Here is a 16419-nt window from a genome sequence, read left to right on the forward strand (position 1 = left end):
AACACGTAGATCCTTAAACCAGCAACACTCACCTATATGCGTATCCGTTTGACCGTGTGGACCAGGCACCTGTACGCTTATCTGTCTGTCCGGCTGCGGGATGCATTTCAGGCAAAACGAGTGTAGGCAGGGCAGAAGTTTTGGTTCACAGTCTCGAGTCTGGAGACTTTGTTTACACACAGCGCACGTATCCAGTAAATTAATGGGAGTGGACACCGGCGTTGCCGCCGCCGCTGGGGCTGGCGGAGCTGGAGATGTTTCAATTGTGTTTTCGCCAACAGGAGCATCCGCGGCAGGAACAGCGTCAACTGTTCCTGCCGACGGTTCTGGGTTGCTGTTGCTGGTCTCGGTGGGGCTAGCGGCGTTGCTAGCGTTACCGTCAGCTTCCCCTGCCGCAACAACAGCGGCGGCAGCAGACGTAGCAGCAGTAGCCTCGGTTGCCCCGCCAATGCTATCGTCCACTCCTTCACTGCTGGTATTGAGCTCTTCGTTAGCGTCCGTAGGGGACTCGGTTTCTGCATCTCCCTTCGAATCCGCTTCTATAGCTATTACTTTGTCTTCGCTTTCTGTGCTAGACTGCTTCTCGGCTTGCCCTGAAGGCACTGGGTCCGCATTAGCTGACGGTTCCATCTCCTCCTCGCCTTTGTTATCCGCCATCTTCCTTCCTCTTACAACCGCTGCACGTCCTGCGTAAGTTCTCGAACCGGGGGCACGCATGACGACGTCTGTTGTGACGTCGAGCGAAACGGCTCAAGAGAGATATAAATTTTATCAATACAAAAAAAGAAGAAAAAAAAAAGAAATGGTAATTAGAAAATAAAACCACATCAAGTCAGAAATCGTCTGTTGTAATTTTAAAAAAACAAAACAAAACAAAAAAACGAATTAGTTATAAAAAAAATGGCTTGCTGGGTGACATTTTGAAATCAATTTCTTAATTTCTGAAGAAATTGAATTTTCCCCATAAATTCAATTGATGCACCCACAGTTACTGGAAGGCCTTTTCTTTCTTTTAGTGCTAAAAATAATGCCACAAACTTAAATGTGAATGCCATACAGCGTTATTCAATAAATTAGGATAAACGTCCTGATCAGGCTTGTCAGATTAATAGTACCTTTCGAAAATAACCTTCTAGCAGGTATTAAACATACTGTGAAATATAAATATGTTAAAATGGAAGTAATCTAATTTACTTCTGTGTAAACCAAATAAGTCCTTGTCAGTACAAACTTTGTATTTGTCAATTATGTGATTCTGATTTCACAACTGTCCCTTTGCCAACCAATTGAAATTTTCCTCAGAAATTCAATTGATGATTGATTTATATATATATAAATCACACAGCGTTTTATATATATATATATATATATATATATATATATATATATATATATATATATATATATATATATATATATATATATCCATCCATCCATTTTCTTTCACCCTTGTCCCTCAGTGGGGTCAGGAGGGTTGCTGGTGCCCATCTCCAGCTAACGTTCCGGGTGAGAGGCGGGGTACACCCTGGACAGGTCGCCAGTCTGTCACAGGGCAACACAGAGACACACAGGACAAACAACCATGCACACACACACACACACAGTCACACCTAGGGGCAATTTGGAAAGGCCAATTAACCTAACAGTCATATTTTTGGACTGTGGGAGGAAACCGGAGAACCCGGAGAAAACCCACGCATGCACAGGGAGAACATGCAAACTCCATGTAGAAAGACCAGGGCCGGGAATCGAACCCAGAACCTTCGTGCTGCAAGGCAACAGCTCTACCAAGGCAACAGCTCTACCAACTGGGTAGGCTGTTTGGCCATATGGCTGCACAGTGGCGCAGTTGGTAGAGCTTGGTAGAGCTGTTGCCTTGCAGCACGAAGGTTGCAAGTATATATATATATATATATATATATATATATATATATATATATATATATATATATATATATATATATATATATATATATATATATATATATATATATATATATATATATATATATATATAGTCTGTGAGAAGTCTGTGAGAGACAAAACATAGAATTTGCCCTAAACGGCCCCTCATAGATATTCCTGACTCAATGCAAAGCAACAGGTCATGTGGCGCACTGCCGCGCACAGTAAGTCACATGATGTCCAATCCACTAGATCACTGAGAGGACTTGCCATTTATGTTTTACAAAGGAATTTTAAAAGGCATTAACTGGCTGTTAATGCTTTGAACACAGTGTGCAGCTGCTGCTGAGTTACTGTACACAAATCGATGAAGGCACATAAAGAAAAAAAGGTGCAGGAAATATTGGTGGTTTCACTACATGTCCACACCAGTCCTTCAGCTAGTTACGCCTATGTTATACAGATAAGGGATGGGGCTTTAAAAGTTATCAAAATCCTGAGTTCTTGAGCACGCTTTGGAAGGGGTGGCCAAGCAGCGAACATGGCGTACTTGCCAAAGCAAAGGAAATGATGTAACTTTCACATAAAAAGGTCAATTGAGTTGTCATAGCATGACATAATCTAAGGCCCATCAGAACAGGAAATAACCTTTTAGTTTTTTTTAGATGGTCTGCATCATTGCACTATTTTGACCAAAATTTGAAAAACAATATCACATCACTTGGAATAGTTTGATGTGTCATGTAATTAGTGAATTGTTCAGCTGACTGTCAGCTCTATGCTCCTTTTTGGGCTCACATATGGACTCCACCTAAACTACCCAAAGAAAATACAAAATACCCTCCTGTTCAATGTTTTCTATTTATTCTTAAAATCTCGAATGTGATGAAATTTACACAGATTGACATTCTCAAAATTTTAATGCATTTATTTTTTTCATTTAAGGTGTGAAAAATTATTGGAATTGTTATTTTGATTTAAGGAATGTTAAAAAAAGCAAATTAATTAGGATTATAATTTACTAGTAATTTTATTGATCTGACAGAGCTAAAAAGCTTGACTTTACACATTGTAAATCTGTTCATTACATTTAAAGAGCTGATAATATGAATCTAGGAGGTCGAATTGTCCAAATACATTGATTCTAATTAGCGTTTGTTTAAATTAAAGTTTATCTAATCATGTTTGATCATCAATAAGACAGGTTTGAATAGCAGTGTGGGCGTTGGCTGGAATATACAATAAATTTGGACTTCAACAGCAAAACAGAGAAAGGCCATGTAATGCTTTTTAAGAATGGTCTCCAAAGGGATGATATACAAGAAGAGAAGGTGGACAACGTAGAGGAATACTTCCCAAGGTGATAAGAAAAACTGTTTTCGACAGTTTGGAACCATCTAAGGGCTGTGCCTTATACCAAAAAGTTTCAAAAGAGAAGTTCATCACGGTTTACGCCGATAAGACGCAACAAAATCAGTACAGCCAATCTATCTGAATCAGAAGATAACAGAATAAAGCAGAACAAAAAGGGTAGAAGGGTAATAGTGGTTTGGTGAAGCTGATCTTACAAATAGAATGGAGTTAGTTGGTGATTTTCTCAGTGGGATTGAAACATACCTTTCCCTGCAAGAGACACAGAGACAATTTAGGCAACCATTCTCCATTGAAAACTGGGTAGGCTGTTTGGCCTTGGGTCTGCTGCTCCTGTGCTTCACTGTTAACCTACCTCTGTGCTATGGCTCTGCCCTTGGGGGAAGCCTGTCTATCTGCTGGGGGCTGCTGCAGTCTTCCAGAATCGAGTCCACATATCCTTTGCTGCTCTTGGGTGCTGTGTGCTGCAAGTCCGACACCATTCTAGCTACTTTAATTAACAACTGTGCAACTACTACGTTGCACACACCCACTCAACACAAACACAATTATAAGTACTCACCAATGCACTGACACACAAATAATCCGAATGGTTGAAGGTCATACAAACATAGGCTACTATTACAGCAATGTGACCTAGTTTGATGCTGGATACAGCCTTGATTTAATAAAGTCAAATACACAATAAAGACGGCTGAGATATAAATTCTGTAAAGCAAATCTACCCTGGTACATGTAGGCAACCAGCTTCTGTACATGTTAAGCCCAAAATGCTTAACATGTGGAAAAAAGAGAATGAACTAGAACATAGAAGGGTAATATTGTCTGACGAAGATGGTATTTCAAGAGAATTCAGTTTTTGGTTATTTTTCTCAGTGGGATTGCATCTTCACTGTTGCTGCAAAAAAAAAGTAGTTTGAGCAGTCATCCTCCAATCCAATAGGCGGCAGTAACTACAACTTGTACAACAGGATGTAAATATTCTCTTCCGGAAAAGCTTATAGTTGGACTTACCTAGTCCGTTTAGCGTTTAAAAGAAGTGAACCTTCAAATAAAACGATAATTAAACAAATTGAAAATGGCCGGAACGGCTTCAGTAGCAGGTGAAGTTTTTGTGGACGCTTTGCCGTACTTTGACCAGGGTTACGATGCTCCAGGTGTTAGAGAAGCGGTGAGTAAAAACATTATGTGCTAACAGAAACGTGTTAGCTGGCTATGCTGCATGGATATGAAGCAGCAGAACACCTCGGTGTAGCCTTTAGCAGTTCTGCAATTTGTTTAAATTGTCTGTAGCGACACAGGCTTAGTATGCTTGGAAACTAATAAAATAAGGTCTTGATAGACTTTGTGGTGTCTTGTTCTCGCAGAGCAAGGGTATAGTTTGTAGCTAGAGCTTAAGAATAATGCTTGTAATTGTATACGTTCATGTTCTAATGACTTACTATTTATGTTGAGCAGTAAGAGCTTCCCATTTATAAAATGGGAATGAGTCAATTCTTGAATATCAACCATAATCAGTGTTATGCCACTTCACCCACATAAAGAACTAATTCCTAGAGGGCAATTAGTTCTATACAAAATGTATTTTTGCATGATTTTGTACCTCCATTTGGGTCTCTACTGGTTTTAGAAACAGTCTAAAAACTGAAGCTTATTTGCATAAAAGGGGGCCAGAGTCCTAAAACAACTCATTCCAAAAAGAGTTCAAAATAGGCAGAACTGAGCAGTTGAAATCTCATTATCTGATAATGATTTTGTGCCAAAATGAGAATGATTATCTGAAATCGTCAGAAAATCATTCTGAGATTATCCGAGAATGATAATATCAGAATGAGATGAAGTGACCATATTTTGTTTAGAGCATAAACCCATCCTGACTTATTTAAAAGGAAGCATAATTTCTTTGAAAAGACTGAAATTTTTGGAAATCTGTCAAACATTAATCCCGTTCATTCCTTTAGGCTGCGGCGCTGGTTGAGGAAGAGACAAGAAGATACCGGCCTACGAAGAACTACCTGAGCTACCTGCCTACGCCCGACTTCTCAACTTTTGAGGTGAGGAATCCATTAAGACAACCTCTGGTTGATTTTATCAGTTTAGGCAGTGGCAGAAAATTAACAGCATCTCAATGTTTCTCATCTTTTTGCTCATCAGACAGAAATTATGAGGAACGAATTTGAACGGTTAGCAGCTCGGCAGCCCATGGAGCTCCTGAGCATGAAGAGGTAAAACCTGGTCAATGCAGAAACACTGTTTTTTTGAGTGTTTTTTCTTTTTATGCTAACCCACCAATACAGAAATGTTCAGTTTAAGTGCACACATTTATTAGCATACACTTAAAACTTTTGTTGTCACTCTTTGTGGAGATATGAGCTTCCGGCGCCCACGTCAGGACAGAAGAACGACATAACGGCGTGGCAGGAGTGTGTGAACAACTCTATGGCCCAGTTGGAGCACCAGGCAGTCCGGATCGAGAACCTGGAGCTCATGTCGCAGTACGGAACCAACGCATGGAAAGTCTACAACGGGTGAGAGGCATCAGCCTTTTCTTTCAAAGGCTGTTCACTATTTGAAAATGGCTGACTGTCCTCATCCTCCTTTCTCAGCAACTTGGCCTTCATGATTGAGATGGCTCAGAAAGAGCTTCACAAGTTCAGGTAAAGACAGCAGGATGGTGGTATTTGATTGCCCAAAGTCCTTTAAAAAAATTATAAATACATTTTCATAGATAATGTGCTTAACTTCTACAGGAAGCAAATTCAAGATTTGAACTGGCAGCGCAAGAACGACCAGTTGGCAGCTGGAGCCAAACTACGCGAGCTAGAGTCCAAGTATGTTAATGAGAACGCTTGCATGTTTGTCACGGTGCGAAGATGAGACCTCACAGTACTCTTCTGTGTCTTAACATATGTGCATTTCCATCCGTAGTTGGGTGTCACTGGTCAGTAAGAACTACGAAATCGAGCGGGCCATCGTTCAGTTGGAGAACGAAGTCGGTCAGCTCCGACAGCAGCAGGGGGACGAGAACAAGGAGAATATCAGACAGGACTTCTAGAGAACTGGACTCTCAATGGTTTCTGACTAAGATGGACTCCCTTTGGTTTCAGACTGGGAGTAATCTGAGCATAAAGAAGTTGATACAAAACCACAGATGTGACTTGGATTGGTAGAAACAGTGGAGCAGTTTCAGACACCCGCTGAGAGAACAGAGTCTCAGTGGGTGTTCTGGCTTTAAAAGATGTTTCTTTTTATGTTTCTGATACACTGGTGGCAGCTTTTTCTCTTGCTTTACCGCAGGACTTTAATAGATGCCTTTCAGTCAAGAGATGTGCTAGTAAAAAATGTACATAGTGTAAGTCTGTTAAAGATTGCATTAAGTGTAGTTTTACATCATTGTCAATTGATGCTTTTTTAAAAATAAATCTTTGTAATAAAATGAATTCTTACCTATCCTTTTGAGCTGGTGTCTACAGTTTTCCAATTGTCCAAGAGCTTCATACTCAGTTTTAATCTACACTCATCATGGTTATGAATGTTGCCTACAGTTAAAATGTTTTGATTTTAGGTGGGCTGATGGTGTAGCTCCAATGAATTACCTAAACAAGAATTTGCTGTACAAGTTTGGATTCATGGATTTTTTTCTAACCAGGCATGGTAAAAACTTTAAGACTCTAAAATAAAGAAGAACACTTTAGTGGTTTTATGGTGTATGTAACTTGTACAAATGTTTAAGCTTTGTGTGAACAGAACACATCCTTACAAAGTACTAAACTGGATTTTTATGCATTAATAGAATCCTATCGAAGACACAAATTTTCCCCTTCATGTGATATCTTTATACACATTTGTACATTTTGCAATACCCAGAATAATAATGACAATCTGTTTCTTTATGAAATCACAAATGAATTTTCCAACAATTGCAGACTTCCTGTTTTGCCACTTTCTAAAATGAAAGTGGTTGAGGATTATAACACCACTGAGAGAATTTGAAAAACTAGTTAATATACATGGTTCTGTGATAAATATGCACTATATCTCCTTAAACTAGAATCAGTAAATTTGTCATTTATTAACAAGTATTGCCACATTCCTTACATTGGAATACCCCTCTCCCCTGCTTGATTACCAGCAGAATTGCCTAAATTAAAGTCAACTCAGGTTAAGATAAATGAAAGCAGATCATCTGCATGGTTGTCATTGAAAGCCAGATTTCCAGCATAAGAAAAGGAGAGAGGCAAAGTAGAAAGTAGATCAGATCTGAGCAGGAACTACAAACAAGAACGGGAACTGAATTCAATCAAAACCCAGCAGAAAACACTTGACACTCGTGTTCCATCACGTTCTCTTCGGTAACTTTCACGTGTCTCACTCACACAGGCACCATTTAACTTTTTTTTTTTTTTTTTTTTTTTTTAAGAAAAAAACAACCCAGAAACAAACATTCCCTGTGATAGAATCACTGGTTTTTAGCTATGTGCAAAACGAGACAGCCACTGGTAGCAAAAGCTGCAGTGTGGAAGATTGGACCATGCCTCAGTTTTATATACTGAGAGTGTTGAGAGCTGGTACTAGAGTCACAGCGTCTGGCAGGTTTTGGTTCTGGTCCTGGCCTCCTTTACTCTGAAGAAACTTCTGCCGATGCCTCTCCTCTTGGCGCTTCTTCTTTTCCAGCCGCTGCTGCTCTTTTCTTTGCTTGTTTGAAAGCTGGATGGGATGGAAAACAAACATAAAAGCACCATCTGAATGCTAATGTATGCTTCTAAGCAGATTCTAAATTAAGTAGATTGTCAGTTTGAACACAGTACATATGATGCATATAAATGCAGTCATTTGCTCTGCAAACTTGGGATAATTCAGCAAAACTCCAAACATCAGAATACAGCAACGTGTTCCCAAATTGATCGGTGGAATTTGTTGAGGAATTCAACAGCCTTAGTGGGAAACTATGGAGCTAAATTGGGACCAGAAAAACAAACAAACCAAAAAAAATCCCAGAAGAATTACTTTGAAACTGAAAAAACTGTCTGAATCTGAAAACATGTTCAAACTGTAAAAAAAAAAAAGAGAAAAAAAAAAAGATGTGAAACAAACAAAACTGTTTTAAAAAATACTTTAGAGGTTTTTCTTTTCAGTTTTACATTTTTTTTTTCCAGTTTCAAACCAGTCCTGTTTTAGGGGCAGGGCCACAGCTGACAGGCAGCGTGGAATCATGACTGACAGCTGTTGCACCCATGGACTAGGGAAACTGGAAATATCTCTAAAACATCTCTGATATTCTGTGTCTATGAGATTGGTTTTGAAAAATAACATGCTTCACTTTCATAACCTGCTTATATCAACACACAACGCAAATGTCAATGGAAAAAATATTACTTTTACAAATCTGCACAGCATTTTCAATGTTATTTTAATCTCATCAATATTCACAACATATTAAATATCCCAGCTTTTTTTTATTTATATCATTTTATATCATGTATCTTAAGTATTTCAGTTTTTAAAGAAAATTACTTCTTTTCTTATTTGAAAAGAAAAAAAAGAAGAAAAAAGCAGTACATCCCATCCATGAAAATACCTTGGGCTTTTGGACATCGCTGCCCTCTCCTGGCTTGTTATGCTCACTGCAGTCTGTGGCTTCGACTCTGCAGGTTGAACAGGACTCCGATGTGCATTTGCCCTGGCACAGCTGGCTAAGCGACGAACCAGCGAGCCATTCAGCATTTATTGTTGCTGCACTTAGCTGTAGCAGGTTCTCCTCATCACCTGAAGAACGGGGGAGGAAACTCCATGATCTGTTACGTTCACATAAAGTTGCCACCTTTCAGAAATTAAAATAAGAGATGCCTGCCATGGCCCGTGTCGACCTTCTCTCATAGGGAGAAATGGCCGCTGCAGTGATGGACATTATTTTATGGGAATTTTTTTTGTAAAAAAAAAAAGTGTTTTTTCAGTGTTTTACACTTAAAGAATGAAAAAATGTAACAAAAAAACCCCAGCAATATTTCATCATTTGACATACCAAGTGACATTGTTCAGCCTTCAATATGCGTCTTCCCTCTCACGTCTGTATTTTAAAAGAGATTTTGCTTCTAAGAACGTGGTGAAGAATCGGGTAGAGGACGTTTTAAAAAGACGCGGGTTGATAACACCTCACCGCGGCTGCGTAGTGTCCGTCTCTAGGCAACCGTGACAACAGCGTCGGTCCGCAGCATTCTGGGCGGTCCTTTGTAGCTCCCGCCACTACAATTTAATTGACCTTAATATTTCCTGTGTTTGTGTTGATATATGTGTGATACTCGTGACATTTTATAGAAATATGGAACAAATCGCATCCCGTCAATACGGGACGCAACATTTAACAGCCAAATACGGGACAATTCTGTATTTTACGGGACGGGTGGCAACACCTCATACATACAACAAGCAGCATCTAAGAGCAGCTAAAGTTTTATTAGCTACTAACCCTGGATTCCCCGGTTTTTGATGGAGCTCAGGATCACGTTTTCTTCTTCACACGCTGTCGGCAAGGGTTCCTTTTGTCTTTCTCTTTGACCGTCTCCAAACACACGCTGCTGGCTGTGGGAGTTCTGCAGGGTCTGGAAACCGTGAAAGCATCTCAGTTAGCAAGGCATTAGAACAGGTGCAATCTGTATACATCTCCCCAGCTGCCCCGGCTCCAGAGGAATTTAGCAGGCTTATTTTGGAGGGGCAGAGTAAACGAGCTTTTGTTTTAATATAAATACTTGAACCTTTATGTAACCTTTGGTATGTGTTTGGTATAAAAAAAACAAAAAACAATAAGGATGTAAACACTGACATGTATAAAATGTTGAGTAATTATGCTCAAATTTGCATAAACATTAGTTCATACGTCACAGAAATCTAAGGGATCCAATCTCTGAAGTCTTTATTTAAATGCAAAATCAGTTTACTCAAGTAAGAGTATACACAATATTGCTCAAGTAAAAGAAAAAAAAATACAGTGGAGTAAAACTACTATAAGTACTGTTTTTCCTCAAAAAGTTACTCAAGTAAATATAACCAGTGCCACCCGCTTTTGAACACAGGTAACAATATCGGAAGCCTATTCTTGTTAACAAGCTTAATGAGATATATTGGCATTAGCTAGTCATCCTTTAGCTAACGTAACCTGCATGATGCAGCCAACAGCATTACTCGACACACCTGGTTAGTTTGGGGGGAAAAGCAATGCAAAGTTCTTTGGCTTTTGCTGGTTTGCTCCCATGACTCTAACACACACCGGTGTGCCGTTCTGCCCAGCAGCATGTCTCAGTCACTGCCCCGCCAGCATCTAGCGGTTATGTTACGTTTAAAGGCGGCTTGGAAAAACATGTTACGACATGTTAACAATGGATTAAACAGTTGACAGGACTGAAAAAAGTGCAGGAGACCAAGAGCACAGCTACGGGAAGAGAGGGAGCAGGTGAGATCTCGACAGGTCATCCTGAGTTAGACTCCCGTTACACGGTTCCTTTGCCGCGTGTCTTTTCCCCCTTCCTGTCGGACTACTGTCAAATAAAGGTGACACTAGAAACTCCTAAAAAGTATAAAATAAAGCAACTACCTCAATGCGTAGCTGTGCAGGACTCTCAGAGTTGTCTCCGACTCGCCGCACGCTGTCATAGTGATCTCCGTATCGGTAGGCGATGTGTAGCTCTCTACACACTTGCTTCTCGACACCATTTATCTGCCAAGATGACATGACTAATGAACTGGTGAAATACAGGTGCGTTGGTGTCCCATGGTTAATATAGCATGAGCTCATGTGATGTCATTTGATTGCCTCATCCTGTGGTTTGATCCCTACCTCCCAAAGTGGGGCGTTTAGCTGATGAATGACCACTTTCACTTGCTGACTGCGAGCAAAAGCTACGATAGCGTCATTGCCAGCAAAGGTACCGGACTGGGCGAGATTGGACACTGGAGGAAAAGACAAGAATAAGTTAGTTTTTATACATTTAAAAAGCTATATTACAACTATATAATATAAATCACTGTTTTATGTAAAATGTCCTCTCACATAGAATTGATGAATTACCTATATTTGACTAGAAATGTAGCTAATTAAACATAAAAATTGTTCAATTCATGAAAACAGCTTTCTTATAATATTAATGAGGGTTTGCATACTTTTCCCATTAAGCACTTCTCAAGTATTTTCAATGCAAGTTTTCAAACTTTTCCACACTTTGGAGATTAAAACAATACAGATTAACTAGAGAAGGCCATTTGAATTCACTGCTATAGATAATTTATTTCAGTTAATAATGTCTTCTACAATCAAAAAGGCAAACTTAAATATAAAAATGTTATGCTCTGAAATGTCTCCCTGACACCTGACTCATCTGAGAACAAAACACTAATTTAACAAAAAATAGAGCCCCCAATTGCAATAGCTAACATAAAATCATTTAGTCATACGGAGTAATAAATATTCACTACACTGAAGCAATCCAAGTAAATAATTTTAAGGTAACTGGCCTTCCTGTTCCAACACACACTTATGAATTTGAAGAAAGTTGCACAAAAATCTCTAAAACAAAAAAACAAAAACAAAAAAGTCTTAGCTTCCAGCGTTTAGCAAAATAGAAATACTTTGGGGAATTCTAACTCACCTAAAACAAGAGAGGTTTGGTCTGATTTAACTTTTAAAAAATGTGTGTCTTTTTATTAAGTGTGTGACTTGGTTTCAAGAGTAAATAATGTTCTTCAAGTTTAGGCCTTTACTCAAGCATTAGATTGCACTTTATGACAAAACTGTGCAGTTTGAATTTGAAGCACTACCAAGGATCCGATGCAAATATCTACCACTTTCCAAATATTGAATTGAAATCCATGCATTTTCAAGGATTTCAAGCACCTGCATGAAACCTGAATCTAAACGGAAATGACAGCTCTGAAAAATGCTTCATCACTTCCAACCTGCTGACAAAAACTTCCAGGAGTCACTGCTTCAACATCAACTATAAATTAAACAATCCCATAATAATCAACAGTTGGTATAACATTATTCAATTATAAAAATAAAAATGATTGTTTCCAACTGCTTCTTTCTTACAGTGCTGTGGAAAAGGAACATCATCTTCAACAAAAGGCTCAAAGTCTTGTCGATGGGACATCATGTACTGGACGGTCTCCTGGCGAAGCCGCAGATGACCCCGCGAATGCCCCTCTAACTGGTCACCGAGCGCTCTGAACAGGCAGTTCCTGTAGGAGACAGAGATCATACATAATGACTGATGTACCTCATTACTCGCTATATGGAGGAAAAAAAAGCTCTGTCTGAGTTAAAGGAGCTATTGTTCCAGCCTGTCCATTAGGGACGGGTTAAAAGGTCCTCTCTCAACCAACTGAAGCCCAGTGTGTAATAATCAGAAAGATTATTCTTTAGTTAAAGGAAAAAACAAAAATAGTTTTATCTTTACAATTAGATAAAGGCAACTTAAGCTATTTTGGAAGAGTTGAGAGAAATGCTTTTTAAACAAGACAAACTAAAAAAAAGAAAAAGAAAACAAAGATATTTTGTCCTAGAATTGCAAAACAAAAACCCCAAAAAACAAAGATCATGGGAAATGCTTCGTAGTAGTCTTGCCACCAACTGAGACATGGACTGTTTTTAGATAAAGAGGGTCTGAAAACTAGTTTTATCTGTAATAAATAAAATATTCTATAACTGCATTTTGTATTTAGTCAGGCTATCTTGATTTGAAATTAAAATGTAATTATTTGTGTGACAACAAAAATGTAGAAAGGAGAAAATATTTTTTTCACAGCACTGTCCGTTTATATTCATAGTCTGCAGTAAGGAAATGTGGATATACTGGACTCAAATTAAATCATTTTCTACCAGCAAAGATTGATGAGAGTCATTTAGGTTTGAGCAGGGGTCCTGATCTTTCAAACATGAAACAGAAAAAAAAAAGGTTGGAATTAAATATAGCACAAGTTTTGATAAGCAAGTGTTTAGGAAATTGCATAATTTTTTAATTGGCTGAGATTTGAATATAGTTATATTGATCTCCCATAATTCATAAAAATAATTAATTACAAAGAAAATTGACTGATAATCAATGGTTTAATCAATAGATATGAAATTTAAGTAGGAAGGAAAAAAATGGCAATGTGCAAGTCCTAAAATGGGAAGTAATTAACAAAGGGTCAAATAGTATTGTTTTTTAGAATACTGTTCTTTTTTTATTTAGTCTAGTATTGACATAACCAGTGAAGGGTCTCAGGATATATGTTAATATGGAAATCATAACTTAAAGAATGCAACTAGAAAACATTTTAGTAATGGATTACATTATCAGTTATTCTGACAATTGATTGGCTAAAAAAAAAGGCACATTTTGCAGATTTTTCATTTCACCACTTGAGCATATTTTATACAATATTAGAAATACATAGAAAAAATACACAAATAACTCAATTCATTCGAAAATACTTGTAACGTCAACATGTGGAACGTTCAGCCCGTTCTGCTCAACAATACAGCGTAGGGCCAATCTGCTGATTATTTTTTGTATTAATCGATTATTGATTGGGAAACAATAAAAGTGCTTATTAAGAGTTTTTTTATTTTATAGAATTTTAACCAGGTCAAGCTAAAACTATGCCACGTGAGGAGTATTGGGTATTGGGTTATTTTTGATATATAAATAATTTTTGTCTAATTACTGTTCTGAGTAATTAGGCACGTTCTTTCAGCAAATGCCCTGTTATGAGTCTGTATACTTCAGTTAAGGATTAATCCATTACTAAATTAGTTGACAGTTATTTCAATAATTGGTTAATCACAATTAATTGTTTCAGGCCTAGACCAAACACACCAAAAGCGACACACATGACAAATATAAGCAGTTTCCCATCTCTTACCCGTCTCCTGGGACTTCTCTCAGCTTTAGCCCGAGCGCCTGGAGCTGATTGGAGAAGCTGACATACTCTGCCCCTTCATCGTTATCCTGAGGGCGGTTCTTCCGATCTTTTGCAATGGCACGGCGAGCTGCTCGTTCATCCCTCTTTCGCTCCAGTTCACCCTTTTTATTGCTCCTCACAGGCTTTGCTGTTTGTTTCCGAGACATATTTGCTCTAATCGTTTCTTCGTGCCCGGAGCACCAAATAATGTCCTGTTTTGGCAACTAGGTGGCACTTCATTAAATAATTCCAGTCTTGTGCAACCTAAAAAGACGGGTAGGGAAATGAAACCGATAAGTGAAGATGGATACATCTTGCTACAAAGCAAGAATATATATTATATATTTCTATTGAAATAATACATTGTGGAGGTGTAATAATGGTATGCAAGCTTTTACCAAAGATCTCCCACTTAACTATTCCAATTTTCCTATTGTTCTTTTTCTTTCTACTGAAAGAAAAATAAATAGTGCTGAAACGATGCATTTAGTCTGAAGTGCAAAATAAAATATGTAGAAATTCTTTTAATAGGCACCAGCTGGTATGACATTATATTAGCAAGATATTGACCTTGAGAAAAAATGCAAGGTGCCATGGTATTTATGCAAAACTGTTTAAACCGGAGCTAATTAATATGGATAAAAAAAAGATAGAAACTCAATAATTATTTCTACTGCAACTAAGGCATAAATTATTAAAGTTATGTTATCTAAAATATGTATTTATAGTGATTTTCGAACATAGACACAAGTAAAATACAGAACTAACACCCGTAATATGAAGTGCAACTTATTCAAATCCCATATAGATTGATACTGATAAATAATCTGAGCCTATCTGTAAAAATGGTTTGAAAATGGTTTGTTTAGGACACCACCAGATTTAAACTAAAATAAATAATAATCATAGTATGAATTTTTCTTACATAAAAATATATTTTTAATGTTATGTAGGCGTTTGCTTTTCCTTTGTAAATCAGAAAAATTTAATAATTCCAACCTGATACTGTTCTTAAAGAACCTCATTTAATTACTCATGTAACTGTAGTGTTCATTTTTTTTATACTTTTTTTTTTTAAATAAAATAGTTTTTTGTCAGTCCAACTAAATTACCACTTTTGTTTAATGTAAGAATTGTTAACTTAAGAAATTTGAGGAAAACGAAAGTGCTTCCAGACCTTTGTCGTAAGGTTGTTCCAAATGAGACACAATAAGAAATAAATGGCATTTAAACAGAAGCCAAAATATGAATTAACTTTAAAATTTTTAGTAATACGTTAGCATTCTGACTCTGTATAGTTTCCTTGTTCTGTTTATAAGTGTTGTAAGCTACATTTTAAAAAACGATAACGTATAATTAGATGGTGAAAGAAGCGGTGTTTTATGGTATACTTTTTCAGTTAATATGGCCTTAAATTTGTGGCCTGGGTGGTTTCTTGCCTTTATCTTTAGGCAAAGGCCTATTACTTTAGCTTTTTTTATTAATAAATAAAAGCTAAAGTAACAGCCCGGTTTTTACATTTTTATATGCATAAAACTGCTCGGCAGAATTCAAATTAATATGTAAAACGCACAAATAAAGAACTCGGGTGTTAGCTGCTGTCAAATGGTTAAACGGAACTTAATTTTTACTGTTAGCTGAAATGACAACTAGCCGAAGCTAAATGGAGAAAATACCTGATGTAGTACATCCAGTTTTAACTACCCGCTTTCGCCACTCCGTCTACCGAGTCGCAATATATCTTAACTCAAAGAATCTTACCTGACATATGCGGAAAATTATGAGTTTTCTCTATATTTATACATGTTTTGGTTCAGATAAAAACATTTCACGTCTACGTATTTGTTTACAACCAAAGTTCCGCTTACGTATTTGTAGGTACGTCAGTAAGTACGGAAGCCACAAGAGGCCAAAATTGAATTAAAACCGCGCCACACTGTCGAAATAGTCATAAAAAAAATCCTATCTATCTATCTATCTATCTATCTATCTATCTATCTATCTATCTATCTATCTATCTATCTATCTATCTATCTATCTATCTATCTATCTATCTATCTATCTATCTATCTATCTATCTATCCATCTATCTATCCATCCATCCATCCATCCATCCATCCATCCATCCATCCGTCCATCCGTCCATCCGTCCATCCGTCCATCCGTCTATCCGTCTGTCTGTCTATCCATAGCAAACAACTGTGG

General features: G+C 37.7%; 3 protein-coding genes across 9 annotated transcripts in view; 1 reads left to right on the forward strand and 2 right to left on the reverse strand.

Annotated features, from left to right (window-relative positions):
* trim33 (tripartite motif containing 33) overlaps positions 1–702 on the reverse strand; it is a 35140-nt gene extending 34438 nt beyond the window's left edge. For all 4 annotated transcript variants that reach the window (XM_008413027.3, XM_017305933.2, XM_008413026.3 and 1 more), the window contains exon 1: positions 33–702. In XM_008413027.3, coding sequence (XP_008411249.1) covers positions 33–657 — 625 coding nt within the window. In that variant the 5' untranslated portion in view covers positions 658–702. The remainder of the gene's footprint in view (positions 1–32) is intronic.
* Positions 703–3625: 2923 nt separating this feature from the next.
* bcas2 (BCAS2 pre-mRNA processing factor) lies at positions 3626–6735 on the forward strand. Of its 2 annotated transcripts, none has more exons than XM_081608757.1 (7): positions 3626–3730; positions 5238–5330; positions 5431–5501; positions 5643–5804; positions 5883–5933; positions 6027–6107; positions 6205–6735. In XM_081608757.1, exons 1-7 carry the CDS (start codon positions 3641–3643, stop codon positions 6329–6331), a joined length of 675 nt encoding a protein of 224 aa, XP_081464883.1. In that variant the 5' UTR covers positions 3626–3640; the 3' UTR covers positions 6332–6735. The 2 variants fall into 2 exon arrangements, with proteins under 2 accessions (XP_081464883.1, XP_008411353.2); XM_008413131.3 differs by lacking the exon at positions 3626–3730 and adding an exon at positions 3853–4447.
* A 305-nt stretch (positions 6736–7040) lies between these two features.
* On the reverse strand, positions 7041–16107 carry otud3 (OTU deubiquitinase 3). 3 transcript variants are annotated; one of them, XM_081608756.1, is made up of 9 exons: positions 15976–16107; positions 14176–14478; positions 12359–12507; positions 11108–11220; positions 10865–10987; positions 9743–9875; positions 8855–9042; positions 8284–8326; positions 7041–7983 (listed from the first exon to the last, which is right to left on the reverse strand). In XM_081608756.1, the coding sequence occupies exons 2-9, from the start codon at positions 14379–14381 to the stop codon at positions 7895–7897; spliced, it is 1044 nt and encodes a 347-aa protein (XP_081464882.1). In that variant the 5' UTR covers positions 14382–14478; positions 15976–16107; the 3' UTR covers positions 7041–7894. The 3 variants fall into 3 exon arrangements, with proteins under 3 accessions (XP_081464882.1, XP_081464880.1, XP_081464881.1); XM_081608754.1 differs by lacking the exon at positions 8284–8326; XM_081608755.1 differs by lacking the exons at positions 8284–8326; positions 15976–16107 and adding an exon at positions 15891–15955.
* Positions 16108–16419: the final 312 nt, after the last annotated feature.

Source organism: Poecilia reticulata, chromosome 7 (genome assembly GCF_904066995.2).
Source record: "Poecilia reticulata chromosome 7, P_reticulata-male-v2, whole genome shotgun sequence".
In the NCBI taxonomy this organism is placed as follows: Eukaryota; Metazoa; Chordata; class Actinopteri; order Cyprinodontiformes; family Poeciliidae; genus Poecilia; species Poecilia reticulata.